Raw genomic sequence first — 17,452 nt, forward strand, 5'->3', positions numbered from 1 at the left:
AGTATTTGGTCCTGCCATACGGGCAGGGGACTGGACTCGATGACCTCTCGAGGTCCCTTCCAGTCCTTGAATCTATGAAAACTCTATGTACACATATTTAACACAGCCCGGGCATGACGATCAAGTGTTTAAAATTAAAAAAAAAAAAAATTAGACCAGTATGCTGGGTTTATTTTTGCAGGTGAATGTATTTTGTCTGAGTATTGAATAAAAGGTAACCAAATATCTTGATTGACGTGCCTAGTCTGTTAAATATGGGTATAATAGCTTTTGTTTAAAAAGACAAGTGTTGTAACTATTGTTTTGTTTCCCATATTTACATGGCAAGGGTTTGTAAACTTGTTAAAACTTCCTAAATAAATTAAAAAAAAACAACAACAACATTTATGTCAACCTAGTATGTCGGTTAGGGGTGTGAGAAATTCACACCGCTGAGAGAAATAGGTAAGCCAATCTAAGCCCTGGTGTAGATATTGCTAGGTCAACAGAAGAATTCTTCCTAGCTACCGTCTCTTGTGGGGGTGGATTAACCACAGTGACAGAAAAACCCCTTCTGTTGCAATAGCAAGTGTCTACACTGCAGCGCTGCTGTGCCGCTGTAGCGTAGACATAGCCTCAGTCTCTCGAATGGTGGCATAGAGCACTCTCCTCGGGGTTAGTACTCTGCACTGGTGGTTTTCCCCTAACTGCAAGAAATTATGTCTGAAATTAAATCTCAGTGCAATCTATCTGTGCCAGAGGCACGTGGTGTAGGCAGGACTTTCTTTATGGTGACTCTCTTCTTTGCATTACCAGCTGTCCCCTGAGAATGCTTATGACGTGCTGTGTGTAGCAGACATGTACCTGTTGCCTGGCCTCAAACGCTTGTGCGGGAGAACCTTGGCTCAGATACTTGATGAGGACAATGTTGTCAACATCTGGAGGATTGCAAAGCTGTTCCAGCTGACCCGACTGGAGGACCAGTGCACGGAGTACATGGCGAAAATCATTGAGAAGGTATGCAAAACCCTTCCCTCAGATGTTCCAGGTGCCACTACTAAATGTGCATCTAAGTGTTGCCATGGTTTAATGTAGGCACTCTTCACTTCTGAAGATGTTGGGTCATAAGTGAAGTGAATTTTGTAGTCACACCTTGGTCCTCAATAGGACCCACCTGGCAGTTTGACATGACTGGTGAAGAAGACTGCGGGTATGGAATAGCAGATCATGACTGATGTGCATTGGGGTGCTGTGTGAAGGGGGTATGTGGGAGTATTCATCTCCATACATGACTCTTCCTGGTGCAATTAATTCTTTTGTACTGTAACCTCTAATTCATTACAGCCCCCCCAAAAGCAGATTATAGGGGGTTCCATAGGAAAAACTTATTACTGATGATTAGCTAAATACCAAATCTTATTACACTGGGATCCTATTTACAAGGATCAATTTGAACATTCCTTCCCACTGCTATTTTGTCTGTTCTCTCCGATGGCTGCTTGGCGATCCAGGAGCCAGTGATGTCTGCAGAGAAACAGTGATCATATGGCACAGACAGTTCAGTTCTTCTACTAAGTATTTTGGTTCCTAGCAGGGTCAGTAGTTTTATATAAATGGCTCTAATTAACACTCCCACATGAGCTGTAACATTCTTTACCTGCAGCTGAGAGGCTCGGAGAAAGGTGTGAAACTCTTTCCTGCCTGTGAAAACGGTGAAGAAAATAATTTCCAAACAGTTCTTCTCATTCAAAAGTGCCATTGATCAATATAAATTAGGGAACCAACCGATCAGCATATGGCCAGAACTGGATTCTGGAAAGGGGATTTTATCCAATGGCTGAATGAACTGTAGAAGCAGTGATTGGGAACACTGAATTCTTGCCACTGGGGCTTTGCGTAGGATAAGAATTTTAGGGCATTCCCCCATGTTTTACTAGTGCTAAGAACGGTGGAAGTGCGGGTACAGGGAAGGCTCCAGGGGACCCCAAACTGTGTCGTCTAGTGGTGCACAGAGCAAGTTGAGATGACCCAGTAGTTAGATTGCCAGCAGATGTCAGCCCCTTGTCTGCAGTAGCGCTTTCTCTAGGAGAGCTGAATTGGTATGGGCAATGATGGGAAGTTCTTGGCAAAACACTGTAGTGTAGACCAGGCCTAAAGTTCCATTGCAAAATGGACATCTCTTGTCTGTCTCTGCCATGACAGGAGCTGTTGGCTTTCCCTGTAGGGGTTTGTTTCCTGGTTTCTCTCCCTCTCTCTGCTTTGGGAGAAATATTGTGAGTTCATGTAAATGGTGCCCAAACACTCCGTGATAGACATTTGGTCAGTGTGTGTTTATAATAATACACTGAGGGAGGGGAGGGCTGCAGCCTACTGACAGGTTTTATCTGCTCTTTAAACGTTTGAGTCTTTTTCCTGTTGGTTAAAGGTGCAGGATTGACAGCCCTGAAGACTGATCCTTGTGTTTATCCGTAGAGCAGATACAGTCTTGGCAATGGCAGGACAAACTTTTCCTGTGGGCTGCCCCTTGCTGGTGTGCCTCACGCTGAACCTGGAAGGATCCCTCTAGAGTGTAAAAGGGGAATTCAGTCCTTGGCACTCTGTATCCCCCTTGTTGGAAGTCTCATCAGAAGGGCCAATTATGGGGATGACCTTGTTTTTGGTCATTTTCTCAGTGGTAACTAAGCTGAGAATTCATTTCACAAACCCAGGTTCCTGAACTCTCCAGACTTTCACCCATTACCGGCCTGAGCCAGATTTGAACTGGCGACTTAGTGGTAAAAGGCTGAACATCACTTTGCCACTTCCCATCAGCCTTGCAGCTCCCCTAATTGATGTCTTGTCTTCATCCTTCCAGCTGGTGGAGCTAGAGGAGTTTGCGGCTGCTGTGAAGGAGAATGCTGAGGCAGTGGAGGAACGGCAGGAGACTGATTCCATCCCCCTGGTGGATGACATCCGCTTCCACATCACCAGCAATGTGCAGACTTACAGTGCCATCGAGGAGGCCAACCAGAAACTAGAGGCACTGGAAAACCTCCTGGCCAGTATAGGACTCGAGTGCTGAAGTCTGTAAATCCTGTTGTTGGATGCAGAGAGCAGCTTGTGTGACCTCCAGTGGGTTGCCTCTGAGTGCAAGAACATATGAGTCTTAGTCAAATGACTTTTCTTTTTTCTCTCCTCCTTCCCACCCACCCCCGGGCATGGTTTCCTTTTAATTCATTCATGGCTGGACATTCACATGTTTGCTTTTTTCCTTCTGTTAATAGGATCCCAAAGTGCAGCCCAGGTTGATAGTTACTGCTTGTACGATAGAGCACTGAGAGGGAACTGCCAACCATGTGGCTAATGGAGCTGTATTAACGGACTCCGTGACATCTGGCCCCAGGAGCTGCCCCACTCTCTTAGTCAGCAATGCATTTCTGAAACTGGTTCAAGCCAGGGTTCTTGTATAGTTATCAAGGGAACAAAAATGGATTATGCTGAGTGTAAAGGAATCTATTAGAATTAAACTGGCTGGTCTTTCGCTGTCAGTATTATGGGGAGTTAGCGGAGAGGATGGCATTTTAATGGGGCACAGGAATGTAGCCTTATGGGGCACTAGCTGACTTCACCTGCTCTTCTTGTTTCTCAGTCACAAACTACTGGGTTCCTCCAAGTATTGACACCTGGATTTACACCCTCAGTGTAGTATGAAAGTTTAGGTTTTAAGTCCATATTCTGACAGATTGTGACAGTGTATCCTTGATCAGGGGGACATGGCTAAATTGAATGATTTCTTTTCTGGATACTTTGTTTAATGCATGTCCCAAATATAAACCTGTAGGAATACATTAGAGAGCAGCAGGAGAGAGACCCAGTCTCCTAAAGAGCCAGTAACTTTTCAAAGGCACTGATGCAGAGGTACTGCCCTTGTCTCACTCTAACAGGAGAGCAACTCCTTTCCTCTCAGAGTTGCCATGTATTCTTTTTTTGGCCTGTTGTGTCAGGATGAAGAAAAGACTTATCAAAGTTTAAGGGTGGATGACAAGGAAAAGGGAGCTTTACAAGGCTTGTCTCAGTTCATTTGCCCTGCTCTTTCGTCTTCTGACTTTACTCAGACTTAAAAGCCTTGAGTTCCTTGTTCTTCAAGAAGCTAATTGTTCATCCTTGCAAATGTGTTTGAGGATTCTTCCTCTGCAGTAGATATCATTATCTTTAGAACTCCGGTGTCCCTTGGCTTTTAGAGAGGGATGGTGCTGTTTTTTCCTCTTTTCTCAGCATCAGTCAGCGGGCCACAACTCTTGCACTAAGCACACCTAATCATATGGACTAGTTCTCCACACCCTGCTCCCTTGCTGTTACAGCCCTGCCCTGTAAGCAAACCCATCCTGTCTCACTAGATGTCCCTCTTTAGTGTTGCCCTGTTTCTAGATACCCTCAGAGGTGGAAGTGTAGCAAGAGTTTTACTTGTTGTTCTGTTTTGTGTGACAGCATGGCTGGAAGTTGCAATTTTACTGGATGTTCGGATTATGAAATGACTTCAAGTTGGATTCAGTGGTTCTGTGTGCTGATACTGGGTGATACTCCAAAGAGACAGTATTGCCAGAGTGCAGGACAATTACATCCTCTCTTTGTTAACTTGTGAGTGAGGTCAGGCTATTTTCTTGGTGTTGGCCAAAGAAAGGAAGGGGATCTACAGTCACAAAATCTTGCCTGCACCCAGATTTTGTTCTTTCTTCTTAAATCTCCTGCCTCTTGTCACAAGGATGCACTATGGTTGCTAGACTTTCTAGAGTTGTCGTCAGAGTCCCAAGGATTCACTGTCTGCTTTTCCCAGAGAGCAAAGCCTGGAGACTTAACTGCTCTGACCCTTTAGAGAGTCATAGAAAGCGGGTGGCTTAATGGTGGGAGACAGAGGAAGTATCGTAATGTTGGAAATCTAATGCTGCCAAGGACTTTGCGTGCTCTGTGTTACTAAGTCTCCTCAGAATTATGTACTACATGAGTCTTGATTTGTCAGGGGAAGGGAAGTGGATTCTTTCTGCAGTACTTGGGGCCTGGGAGGGAGAAAATGGGGCTGTAGTAATTGCATGGGGAATCCTATCAAAATGTTGGTGCTGCTGTCACTGGTGGATGTTGCTGTTTACAGTAACTGTATGATACAGGGGGTTTAAAACCACACCCCAGTGACCTGTGCTTTCGTGTGTTGGCCCTGTGCATTGCTCATGCAGATAGGTGATCTGGGTCCCCAACAGCTCCTCTGACCATGCTTCTGGGAGCGTTTTTCCAACATAAGGGAACGGATTTAAGTTTGCCTGTATGGCAAGGACTGTTATGTGGGCTTTATGCTGTGTCCTTTCCCATCTGCTAGCCTGGCTTCTGAAGTGGCTTGGACAGCTAATGAAATCACATTTGATGGTCTTGGTTTAGTTATGATTATGAAGTTGCTCCATAGTTTGGCTGAGACTGTGCTCCCAAAAGGCTCAGTGTCGGTAGAGTAGTGGGTATTGCCTGCTGGGGTTGAGCTGCATCGGCAGAGTTGTGCATGGAAGCCCGAGAATAGAGTAGCAGGTCAGGACTGAGATGCGTTGCCAGAGCTGAGAGTTTTCAGCTATGTACTGGCTCTCCCAACCCCCAGCGGATTCTCCTTCTCCGTCTTTATGTGGTGTCTCCTGCAGACCAGGCATCTTTGGGGAAGAGGGTGTCTCCGGAGGGTGTTGAGCTATTCGAGCAGTATCTGCCTCTGTTTCTATTAGAAATTCCTTTGGGGAAACAGGTGAGTTTTCTGGCTTGCTTTTTGCAGGCAGGTGCCAGTATCTTGGTTCCATAGCGTGCGTGCGTGCGTGCCTGGTCCTGTATCAGAATAGTGACCTGGAAAGAGGAACTGTATGTTCTGCTCTGTAAATGTGTGTATTTAAGAACACCCTAGGTCTGTGTACTTCAGTGTCCATCTACAGAGCACAGACTAACTTTGGCTGAAGGACAGAATGACAGGACAATGAAGTTCTGAGAGCCAAAAAGTAACCTGAGCTGGTGAAGCGTGTCTCAATTTAAGATGTGGGGGGAAGGGCTGGTTGGACTAATGCTAAATCCCTTGTATTTTGTGTCAGGGGAAGGAGTGAGTGTTGTTTCACCCTCTGAGGTGTAAGCTCTTTAAAGATCCCGCAAAACATGTTATTCAGAAACCCCCTTCTATCTAAACTGGTACGATTCACCTGCCTTTCTCCTTCCTTTATTACTAAAGATGACTTTGTATATAAGCACGCTGCTCAGGTTTTTATCACCTCTTCTCTGCTCCTGCTGTATAAATTTCTCAATCACCCTTCTTGCAACACAACCTTCCTTTTCACAGCAACTGTTGTGACATTTCTCTCCCCCCCCCCCCCCCCCCCCCCCCCCCCTTCCCCCCCCCCTTTTTCTCCCTTTTCCCCCCCCCCCCCCCCCCCCAGAAGACTACGGGCCACCACTTAGATGGATTTACACCAGCAGTGAATTTGGCCTTTGTGTGTGTTGGAAGTAAGATTCAGGAGCAGGACTGTTGAGAAACACACTATCCTTTTTCCATGCAGGTATCTTAACTCTTAAAGTAAAAAGGACAGTGGTACAAAAATGGGTGAAATGGCAGCCACGCAGTTTGTAAGTATTTTCCATGCAGCTGTTCTTAAATGTGTCCATTCCTGTCCCTTTAAGTGGGGAACCACTTAGAAGGTTGTAACTTGTGGGATTAAAGGTCAATGTGGCCTTTTTATTTTCCTCTCTGGTAATGCAGTTCTGTTAAACGTGCTGGATGAATTCAGAACACCTTTTCTATCCAGCTGTACGTAGTGGCTAAATCTCTGAACTAAACTGGATTGTCCAATTACTGAGTATCTAGGGCTCCTTCATCTCTCTGAAAAACAGATAAGCAGGTGCTTAACATACAGAACAAGCTCCTTAATTGAAAAATAAATAAACTAGTTTGTAACATGAGTTGAACTCACTTTAGTGTTGCAAATAATTTTATTGCCAGATGAAAAATTAGGATTTTTCTTCTGTTAGTCTTTTTTTGTGTTCTGTTCTGCTATCCCCATCTTCTTCATTTACTATTAGCAATTTGTTGAAATAAGAAAATTGTAAAGTTTATCAGAGCAGCAATATATTATAATAAAAATATTTAAAAATGTAATGTGTGAGCATGTGTGCAGCAATAAAAAAAAATGTATATTTCACTATGCCTTGTCTCTGCTGCGGGCCTGTTTGTTAATGACCCTAATGATGTCTGCGTGACTTTATTTCTGAAAAGACTCAGGTGGTACATTTAGCCTGCATTCCCCATCCCATCAAATAGCTAGTTTTTTTCTGATCTTGAGCAATGGGGGAAAACATGTGTTTCCACTCCCGAGTGGGCCAGTCAGATAATCCCTGATACAACACAACAGCAAACAATTGAGAATGTTTTTATTTTTTTCTCCACGTATGGGCTTTCTTCTCCCCATCCCTGGAATGTCTTGCCTTATTACTATTGCACTGCCTGTGCCAAATTCATCCCTGGTGTAACTCCATTGAATTATGCCAGAGATGATTTTTGACAACAATGTACTTTGGGGGTTCTCCCTGATGCACAAATAATTTCACAGAAGAAACCTCAAGATCACAGAAGTATCCCAGCCACATCCGCCTCCATCTCTAAGAATAGATCAGACTTTTGTCTCCCATTCAGACCCCATGTGCAGCTAGATGGCTAGAATGTTGTTTCTGTAGCAAACGGTAGTGACCTGACTTGTAAAGGTGCTGAACACCTACAGCTCCCATTTACTTCAGTGAGAGTTGTGGGTACCCAGCGCCTAGAAGTAAAGACCCAAGAGCATGCTAGGTAGTTCTATGTAAGAACATGCAGTATTCCTGGGAGAAGCACAGAAGCCTTTGAATGACTTGAAACTGACAGAAGGGACCTAGTTTTGAAAAGTTCAGACAGTGATCAGTCTTCAGTTTGTGATTTGTACCAGCAGGACAACAGTGTTTAAGAAGGCTATTCATGGGGAAAGTGGAACTTGCTGAGACCCAGGAATAAAAGCCATGGATTGGATGATCTTTTACCTGCTCGAGTAGTTTGTGTTGGTGCATTTATGGCCAGATTCTAAAAATGGCACGTTCTCACTTAACAGATCTCATTCACTGTGTGCTGACAGATTCCTCCGCTCTGTCTATTGACTGAAAGGAAGTTTTCTCTATATCGTGCTCCTGTTTGCACTGCAAAGTCCACAAATTTCTGGGAGCGGGATTCAGTTTTGGGTTAAACGTAGTTAACAGTTCAGTGGATGATGTACGTACTCTAGTTGCGGAGTCTGCAATGATGAAGTTAAAGGCAGAAGGAGCTCTGACTCCCAGATTCCAGAGGGAGTTTGGGGGGCTGGCAGTTAGAGCCGTTCTTGGAAGCAAAACAAATCTGACATGGAGTTAAGAGACAGAGTCCGCACTGGGACCCACTTGTCAGAGTAGAACCACAGTTTAAACAAGGAGTCTACACTTTTCCAAACTGTTTCTTTGTCTTGGAAGAAAAGCAAGTGTCAAATAGAGACACTTGGAAGTGTGTGAGAGAGAAAGATCTTGGCTATACCTACCTGGCCATACTCTACTTCTTTGGCAGTTAAAAGGGACTTTGGTTTCCAGGACTGTCAATCCAGTACCTTTCATGAGCATTAAATGCACATGAAAAATTAAGCTTAGAAATCAAAGAGGTGCCTAGAGAGATCAACATTTTTTGGGGGAAAAAAGCCCTGCAGTATTACACATGCTTTTTTTGATGAGGCACTTCTCCTATAACACACTGAGGTTAGTAAGACTTGAAGGGAGTGTGACAGCAAGCAATCGCTGGAGAATAAAGAAGGGGACTCGAGGAAGGGACTTCAATGCCAGCTAATGAGCTAGCCAAGTTCCCAAGGGTCTGTTTGCCAGGTTCCTGAGACAAGCTCTGAGAGGAGGGAGTGTAAGACAGAGCTGCCCTTTTCCCCCAGTGTTGGCTGACTAGGCTCCAGGACTGGAAAAGATCAAGAAGCAAGTCCAGGGAAAGCTACAGGCTCTTTTCACATTGATCTCAACCCATGGTTCAAAACAGGCGCTCTTCGCTGGAAAGAGAGAGGAGAAAGCCAGGTGAGGCTGTCTGAATCACTCTTATAAGAGAGTGGGGGAAGGGAGGCCTGGCCATTGTGCTCCTCTTGCTAGGCATGCTGGGAAAGGGGAGGAGTCTTGGGCCTTTATAATTCAGGCTCCTCTCCTTCTCAGCTAGTGTTTGGAAGAACTGCACCCAGGAAGAGAGCTGTCTGCTGGGCTGAGAAGACCCTGGGAGGTAAGACTTTGTAGGAAATACTTGAATAAGTTTTATTTGGACTGTATGTATTCTTGTATTGAAGAAATGGGATTTGTATCGTTGTGTATTTAGGGGAGCTGGTCTGTGTTGTTAGGGTGTAAAAATCACCCTGCTAAAGGACGGGATGAAGAGGGTCTCTTATCCCATTGTTTTGGGTGGACAGGAGCATCCTGATGCCATTATGGTTAGTGACAGGGAATTGCATGAAAAGTGACACTGATCAACTGAGAGAGAGAATCTGTACACAGAGAAATCTGCACTTCAGGCAAATAAAGTAATACTGTAGAATGATATCCTCTGCTCAGACGGAATGGTAGGATCATCTTAGCCCTTACTGGAAAGATCAGCTTTGATCTCCCATAACTAACATCTGAAGAAGTGAGCATTCTAATATAATCTAGGCACAGAACAGCACAAAAACTAATATTTCTATTAATTTAATTTAAAATGCTTCCATAACAGTGGAGCCAGCATTCTGCTGCTCTAGAATTGATTACCGCCCCCACACCAGAAGAACTTGACCAAGTAGTTTTAAGACCTAACTTATCAGTGGCCTTGTTTCCTTTCCCCTCTTCTCAAAAACACTATTGCTGAGAAACTGAGAACACAATACAAGATGGACAGGAGAGTCTTTCAGAGGGGCTCTTGCTTTTCAGATCCTGATTACTTGTGGTAATTGAAGATTTTTAGAATGCTTTTTGCAAGAGATGAGTGTATTGAGCTTGGTGTCCTGGACAAGTTTTAACTTGGGTAACTCTTGTGTGTCCCTGAATTCCCCACAGAGGGTCAAGTAGGCACAGCATTCCTCGCTCCCTGACCTAACTTGCTTTGTAGTGATGGTGTATGCTGCTAGCTAAACAGTTGTCATGTTCTACTTCCAAAGGAACAGAATTAGAAAATGATTTCTCCCCTACTCTGCTGCAAAGTGGTGATCGTGCTCTCAGTAAGAATCTTTAACTCAGAACTTGGTGGGTAAGGCCTTGTCTCCACTAGGGGGGGTTGGAAAAAAATTCCCATTGGTGCAGTACCCCCCTACAGGTGAGTGCTGTGCGTAGGAGCTGGAACTAGGGGTGGGTGGTGGGTGTTGCCACACCCCTGGCTTGAAGTGGTTTCCATTCTATACAAGGTGTATAGTTTGGTTCAATAGCTCTCAGCCTCCCCACTATGAAAAATTGTTCCAGCCCCCCTGAAGTTGTGTGAGCACCGGTGCAGACTAAGCTCCTGCAGCCAGTGACATTAACACCGTGTCTCATACACCTGCTTTGAGCAGGGTTAGAAGCCAGTGGTAAAAACGTCAGTGAGTGGTGGAGGTTATCTCCATTAGGGATCCCAATGTTGTTAAGGCAGGCGCAGCTCCATTGGTGTTAACGGTGGTGAGAAGCTTCCTGCCAGAAAACCAACCCTGTAATCCAAAGTGAACGAAGCACTAACTTCTTCAAATGATAATATATTTGTAATGTGAGCTTGCATCTGGCACGTAATCCATTCCTAATTGGAAGTCTTATTCAGAGTGCTGCTTTGGTTTTAGAAAAGCTGTGCAGGTCTCACCATTTTCTAGAGGAAAAGACAGTTTTCAAATTAAAAACAAGAATTGTGGAAAGAAATATAGAGCCAAATCTTGCTGTTCTCAGTAAACCTAAAGTTCCATTGACTTGATCGGTAACTTTGACTCAGGATACCAGCATTTGGTCTATAGCCTTTGAGTGATTTGAGTCTTGTTTTATTCTCTCTTATTTAGGGAAACTTTCTGAAAACTTGAAAATACTTAAGGAATAGTATTGGCCATTGTCCTGACAGTTCTATCTTATTGTAGCCTTAGCTGCCTCACTAAATCTTCTCCCCTGCCCCTCCATACTTTCTCCTCTGTAGACATTTTCTTAGGAGATGGAGTAAATGCTTCCTCCGCTGGACTATTCACCTCCTTCTGGGCTAAATAGATTTCTTTGCCAAGTTTCCTGTAATTAGACATTAGTGCATATCAGGAGATTCAGACAAACTCTTAATTGATCTCTTAGGAATTTTTTCATCTGGATTTCTGGGAATAGTCCAGGCGTTGAAGAGCATCCACAGCCTGACTTAGTCCCATGGAGAGAGAAAGCTAATCCAATGCCTAAATTAAACTCTATCTCTCAAGGAGCCATGAAGGGCATGGGGGTGATCTCTAATAATGTATAGACACTGTATGTGACCTGGTTATTGGGATAATTACTGTTTGGCTGTATTGGATTACTGGAATGCTTACTGTAGACATATGTTGGTTTAGTTGAATAGTCCTGTTGTTAAGAAACAAGCAGGAAGGCACCACAATAGCTCCAGATAAACAACCTCTCACTAAACATGGGAGGGGTCATTAAAAGATAATGCTTCTAGCCAAAGTTACGAGATTTGTGTTGCCAAGGCTGAAAGTAAGAAGATCAAAAGGACACTAAACTGTTAGTCACTCACTGGAGAGAGGCCGAGGCAGTTGTTGATGAGCTGTTTGTGGAGAACCGACTGAGTCAGATAGACTCTGCTGGAGGGTCTGAAGCAGCAAAACCTGCCTGGCCAGATACCACAGGGTGATGGGGCTTTAGGTTTGTGTAGCCTGTTTATTGTGTTAAAATCTTTTTTCTCTTACGGTGTGCTTTGTTTCAACGGTTAAGAATAAACAGTACTTTGGCTTGAGAAAGCTGTCTGGTCACTGGCTAGGGGCAATGGGGCGCGGCGCAGGGGGTTGGTCCCAGGAGTGAGGAACCGGCCGAGAACAATAGGCCTGGGCTATGTGAGGGTGACAATACGTCCCGTTTTGGCCAGGAGAGTCCCCTTGTTCAGCTCTGTCCCGGCCGTCCCTACTTTTTTGCCAAAACTGGGCATTTGTCCTGGCTGCAAGGCAGAGCAGAGAGTGGCGGCTGCTGCTGGGGGGTCAGCTGAAGGCAGCACTGCCCGCCAGCAGGAAAGTGGAGAAATTTGCTGCCGGTGGGCAGTGCTGGTTTCAGAGCTGATCCCTGGGCGGTGTAGAGCTGCGGGGGGGTAAGGGGGAGGACAACCTCGGCCACGGGAGGCGCAGAGCTGGGGGGGAGATCAGCCTCAGCTGTGGGTGGCACAGGACCGGGGGGGGGACTGAACCCCAGCCGTGGGAAGTGTGGAGCTGTGGGGGTGGCCTCAGCTGTGGGCGGCTCGGGGGTGGGGGTCAGCCCCTGAGCTCGGGGGGCCAATCTCAGGCAGCATGGGGGGGGGAGGGGTCAACCCTAGCTGCGGGCGGCACAGGGCTAGGGGGGTCAACCCCACCCCCAGGAGGCATGGGGTGGGCGGCGCGGGCGAGCTCCTGGCCGTCCTGTTTTTACTTTAAAAAATATGGTCACCCTGGGGTGTGCATGTGTCAAGATCTCTACTTCTCTGCTGGAGCTGGGATGAGAACCACGTCTTTCTCTAGCCTCTTCTCTTTCCAGTGGTGGCTTGAGTTACTGTGCCTGACCAGACATAGGTTCTCCGGAGCAGCTCATGCTGCCCTCTCGCCCAGAGGGTCTGCGATTTAACATGTGTTAAAAAAAAATTAATGTGTTAATTGTGCTGTGCGTTAATCACACACATTAATGGCAGTTAATTGACAGCCCTAATATCTATATATAAAACAATTTGCTGCTGTATAGTGTTATTGGTTTATATCACATGATAAGTGAATCTTCTAGATTAAAATGCTCCATCAATGTTTAAAGGTGGTGGCAATTCAGACCTTTCACCAGGCTGCCTATCTTAGGTACTTATATGGCCTCCATTACCATAGTATCTGAATGTTTCACAATCATGAATGTATGCACCCCTCTGAGGTATCCCCATTTTATAGATGGGGAACTGAAGCACAGAGAGGCTGATTTGAACCCAGATCTCCCAAGTACTAGGCAAGTGCTCTAATCAATGGATCATCCTTCCTCTCGTCCTTTACTTTGTCAGTCTCTTGTCACCCCTCTCCCCATGTCGCATGCTTGACAACCTGTCAAGCAAACTCTCGCTTATGGACCAAAGATGCCATTTGCTCTCATTTTAGATCTGGCTAGTAATGAAACTGGAGGATAGAATTTACAAAAAGGATCTTCACCGAGCAACTGAGCTAAGCACTGGGTCCCCACAGCAGTGTGGTGGTCCTAGTTAACATTTCCACTGTGCTTTTCAGCATCAAAGAGATTTGCTTGCTTGTTTATTACAACACTACAGGTGCACATGGTGCTTTATGACAGGTGAGACCAGGCCCTGCCCTAAGGGGCTTACAATGTAAATAAATGGGGGAAGGGATGTAACACTATCTCTTTTTTTTTAATTTTTTAACCTTTCCTTCCTATTTTCCTTTCCTATGTGAGGATAAATAACAAAGAAACACCCTTGGAATTCCAGGTAAATTCAAAAAATGCCAGTACCCTTTGGGTGCTTAGAATGGAAAAACATAAGCAAAAGAGACACAGTAATATTTAGGACTGTCGATTAATCACAGTTAACCCATGTGATTAACTCAAAAAAAGTAACTGCGATTTAAAAAATTAATCCAATTAATCTCACTGTTAAACAATAGACTATCAATTGAAATTTATTAAATATTTTTGGATGTTTTTCTACATTTTCAAATATATTGATTTCTATTACAACACAGAATACAAAGTGTACAGTGCTCACTTTATATTATTTTTATTGCAAATTTTGCACTGTAAAAATGATAAACAAAAGAAATAGTATTTTTCAATTCACGTCATACAAGTACTGTAGTGCAATCTCTTTATTGTGAAAGTGCAACTTACAAATGTAAATTCTTTTTATTACATAACTGCACTCAAAAACAAAACATTGTAAAACTTTAGAGCCTACAAGTCCACTCAGTCCTACTTCTTGTTCAGCCAGTCACCAAAGTTTTACATTGGTTTGTTTTTGAGTGCAGTTATGTAACAAAAAAAAAATCTACATTTGTAAGTTTCACTTTCATGATAGAGATTGCACTACAGTACTTGTATAAGATGAATTGAAAAATACTATTTCTTTTATTATTTTTACAGTGCAAATATTTGTAATCAAAAATAATAATATAAAATGAGCACTGTACACTTTGTATTCTGTGTTGTAATAGAAATCAATATATTTGAAAATGTAGAAAAATATCCCAAAATATTTAATAAATTTAAATTGGTATTCTATTGTTTAATAGTGCGATTAATCGTGATTAAATTTTTAATCGTGTTTAATTTTTTGGTGTTAATCGCATGAATTAACTGTAATTAATCGACAGCCCTAGTTATATATTGTACATAATTCCACATTTGTAAGTTCAACTTTCATGATAAAGAAATTGCACTATAGTACTTGTATTAGGTGAATTGAAAAATACTGTTTCTTTTGTTTTTTTACAGTGCAAATATTTGTAATAAAAAATAAATATAAAATGAGCACTGTACTTTGTAGTCTGTGTTGTAATAGAAATCAATATATTTGAAAATGTAGAAAACATCCAAAAATATTTAAATAAATGGTATTCTATTATTAAGAGCTCGATTAATTGTGATTAATTTTTTAAATTGCTTGACAGCCCTAATTATAATATGGATATGACACTTCATGGGGGTATGCTATGTTCTCTGGGCTCCAAAGTGAACAGCCTGTGAGATCTACAGATGCTGTCCCTACCCCTAGAGCTGTAGGGTGTGGCTTTCAGAAACCCTTAGCCGTTATAGAAAGCCCTGACTGACTTCCCAAGCTGCCTTAGTTTTCTAATAAATTGCCCGTTAGAGGAAGGTGAACAAAGTCTAGCCCTCCCTCTGTTTCTCTTCTGTCCCAGGACTCCTCTTGGGAGCTGTGGGCAGAGTTCAGACTTTAATTAATGGGCGGGGGAAGTACAGGGGTGAGAGAACACCATGAAAACTAAAATGCTTTTTAGTGAGGGTTAGAAGCTGCTGGGAATTTTTTTTTTAAATAGGCAATAAGGTGCATGTGATACCGTTTATAGAATTGAACTTTCTGTAGGGGAGTTTCTCTCTCCCCTCTAATGGCACACTTGTAATGCTCCCCCAAAGTGCCAGTCTCTTTGACTGGGACTGGTCAGTGGAGCCCACCAAATCAATGACATTCCCCCTGGGTGAGTGAGGGGCCACAGAACCCAGATATCAACAGATCATGGCAGACAAAAAAGTATAGACAATGAGGAGGTGCAAGTCTCAGGATCAAAACGAGGGAACCAGGAGGGGTCATGGAGCAGAAAACCTCAGACAAGGTCCACTGCTGCAAGGTGTCCAAGGAGTCAGGAGATGCCATCCAGTGGAACTCTGCCCAGGTGTGTAAATGGACAAGGGCCCAGAAAAAAGACTCCACAGTTGCAGAAACCCCTCTTCCTCTGTGCAGGTTCCTCCTGGAGCATGCTAGCTGTCTATTATCCGTGAATAAGTACCAACTAGCGCACACAGTATGAGTACAAGTGTCCTTCACAGCAGATACACCCCCATCACTGGTAGGCACCAGATAGCTGTTTATTCTCTCTGGCCCATTCATTCATTTGCCCAGCTGCTTTGGCTGCCAATAAAGGCATCGCTTGTGGGGGAAATTTTCTGTGATGTGGGCAGATGTCCCGCAAAGAACCACACAGAGAGCACTTCATGTAGGCCCCCTGACAGCTGTCCCTAGGCAATGACGCTGTCACTGTTGCCCTGGGAAAATTTGGCAAATTCTCTTCAATTGCTAGTCCCCCTGATTCAGGGCCATCCAGAGGGAGGGGCAAGTAGGGCAATTTGCCCCAGGCCCCACAGGGCAGGGCCGGCTCCAGGCACCAGCTTACCAAGCAGGTGCTTGGGGAGGCTACTTCGGAGAGGGGCGGCACGTCCAGCTGTTCGGCGGCAATTTGGCGGGAGGTCCTTCGCTCCGAGTAGGAGCGAAGGACCTCCCGCCGAATTGCCGCCGCAGATCACGATCGCGGCTTTTTTTTGTTTGTTTGTTTGTTTTGTTTGGCTGCTTGGGGCGGCCAAAACCCTGGAGCCAGCCCTGCCACAGGGGCCCCCATGAGAATATAGTATTCTATAGTATTGCAACTTTTTTTTATGGGGGGCCCCCGAAATATCTTTGCCCCAGGCCCCCTGAATCCTCTGGGCAACCCTGCCCCTGAACGCTCCTGCTCCTTCTGCCTGTGGAAGTAGAGAACCAGGCCCTGTGTGGTATGTGCAACAGTGCACGCTGTCTGGGTAGTGAAAGTGGGAAAGCAGAGCCAGGCATACCAGTGACCGTGGTGCGTTGCCTTTTTTCTGCTTTGGGGGCTCCAGTGGGCAGCCTTGAGCTGTGTCAATGAACTTGCATGCGTAACTCACCTGCTACTGTGTATTTAAAAACTTCATTTGGGAAGTGAGAGCCAGTGACCCTGGAGAACCTGCTAATTTGTTTACCATCACAGAATTGTGCCTGTAATTGGAATCTGAAGCTAATTTCAAAATAATTAGGCAGCTGCTTGTGTAGTTTGCATTTCCTCTGACAGAAGAACCCTACTCCACTATGCAATGGAAGGGTTAATAGGTGTCTCCGAGCTCTCTTCTCTTCTCTTCCACCTGTGCCCAGGAGCAGTGCCTTGCCCCACACAACACCTGAGGCAATCCTTCTTTTCAAAGCAATCTGAAATGTTATAGACGGTCAAATGCTCTGCGTCCATTTGGAAATGGGTAACATGGAGCTTCCATTAGCCATACGCTGGAGAGCTTCATTGTGCTTCAGAAGGGTGTGGTAAACAAAGAAGCCACCTGTGACAGGGAAAAAAATGTTTGTCTAGTGATCAGAGCAGTTCTCTGGCAGAGTCTGTGGGTTCTATGTGGTGTGTGACTTTGGGCAAGATGCTTATGACCTGATCTTGTGCTGATCAAGCCACCTTCAGGACACAGACTAGGGGTCTGATTCAATAGTCCTATAAGTAAGATTGGGGGGAAACCTATTCCCCACCTCATAGAAAGGTTTAATGTATATGTATAAGGCAGTTCAAAGATTGGTGCTATAGTAGTGCAAAGGTTTATAGTCCAATATCAAGTGGCACAACACTTAACTCCTCTGTATCGCCGCTGCTGTTTTAACTGTAGGAACCTAAAGAGAAAATATGTATCAAAATAATAAGAGAAAATAGTGGGTTTTTTTGTTTTTTTTTGTTAAGCATCAAGGCTCAGTGATCAG

The 17,452-nt window shown here is 44.4% G+C and overlaps 1 protein-coding gene across 5 annotated transcripts in view; it reads left to right on the plus strand.

Moving 5' to 3' along the window:
• ABTB1 (ankyrin repeat and BTB domain containing 1) overlaps window positions 1–6,337 on the plus strand; it is a 40,322-nt gene extending 33,985 nt beyond the window's left edge. For all 5 annotated transcript variants that reach the window (XM_024220715.3, XM_024220720.3, XM_024220726.3 and 2 more), the window contains 2 exons: window positions 796–996; window positions 2,834–6,337. In XM_024220715.3, coding sequence (XP_024076483.1) covers window positions 796–996; window positions 2,834–3,040 — 408 coding nt within the window. In that variant the 3' untranslated portion in view covers window positions 3,041–6,337. The remainder of the gene's footprint in view (window positions 1–795; window positions 997–2,833) is intronic.
• Window positions 6,338–17,452: the final 11,115 nt, after the last annotated feature.

The sequence above is a fragment of the Terrapene carolina genome, unplaced genomic scaffold, assembly GCF_002925995.2.
Source record: "Terrapene carolina triunguis isolate 2854851 unplaced genomic scaffold, T_m_triunguis-2.0 Scaffold89, whole genome shotgun sequence".
Lineage (NCBI taxonomy): Eukaryota > Metazoa > Chordata > Testudines > Emydidae > Terrapene > Terrapene triunguis.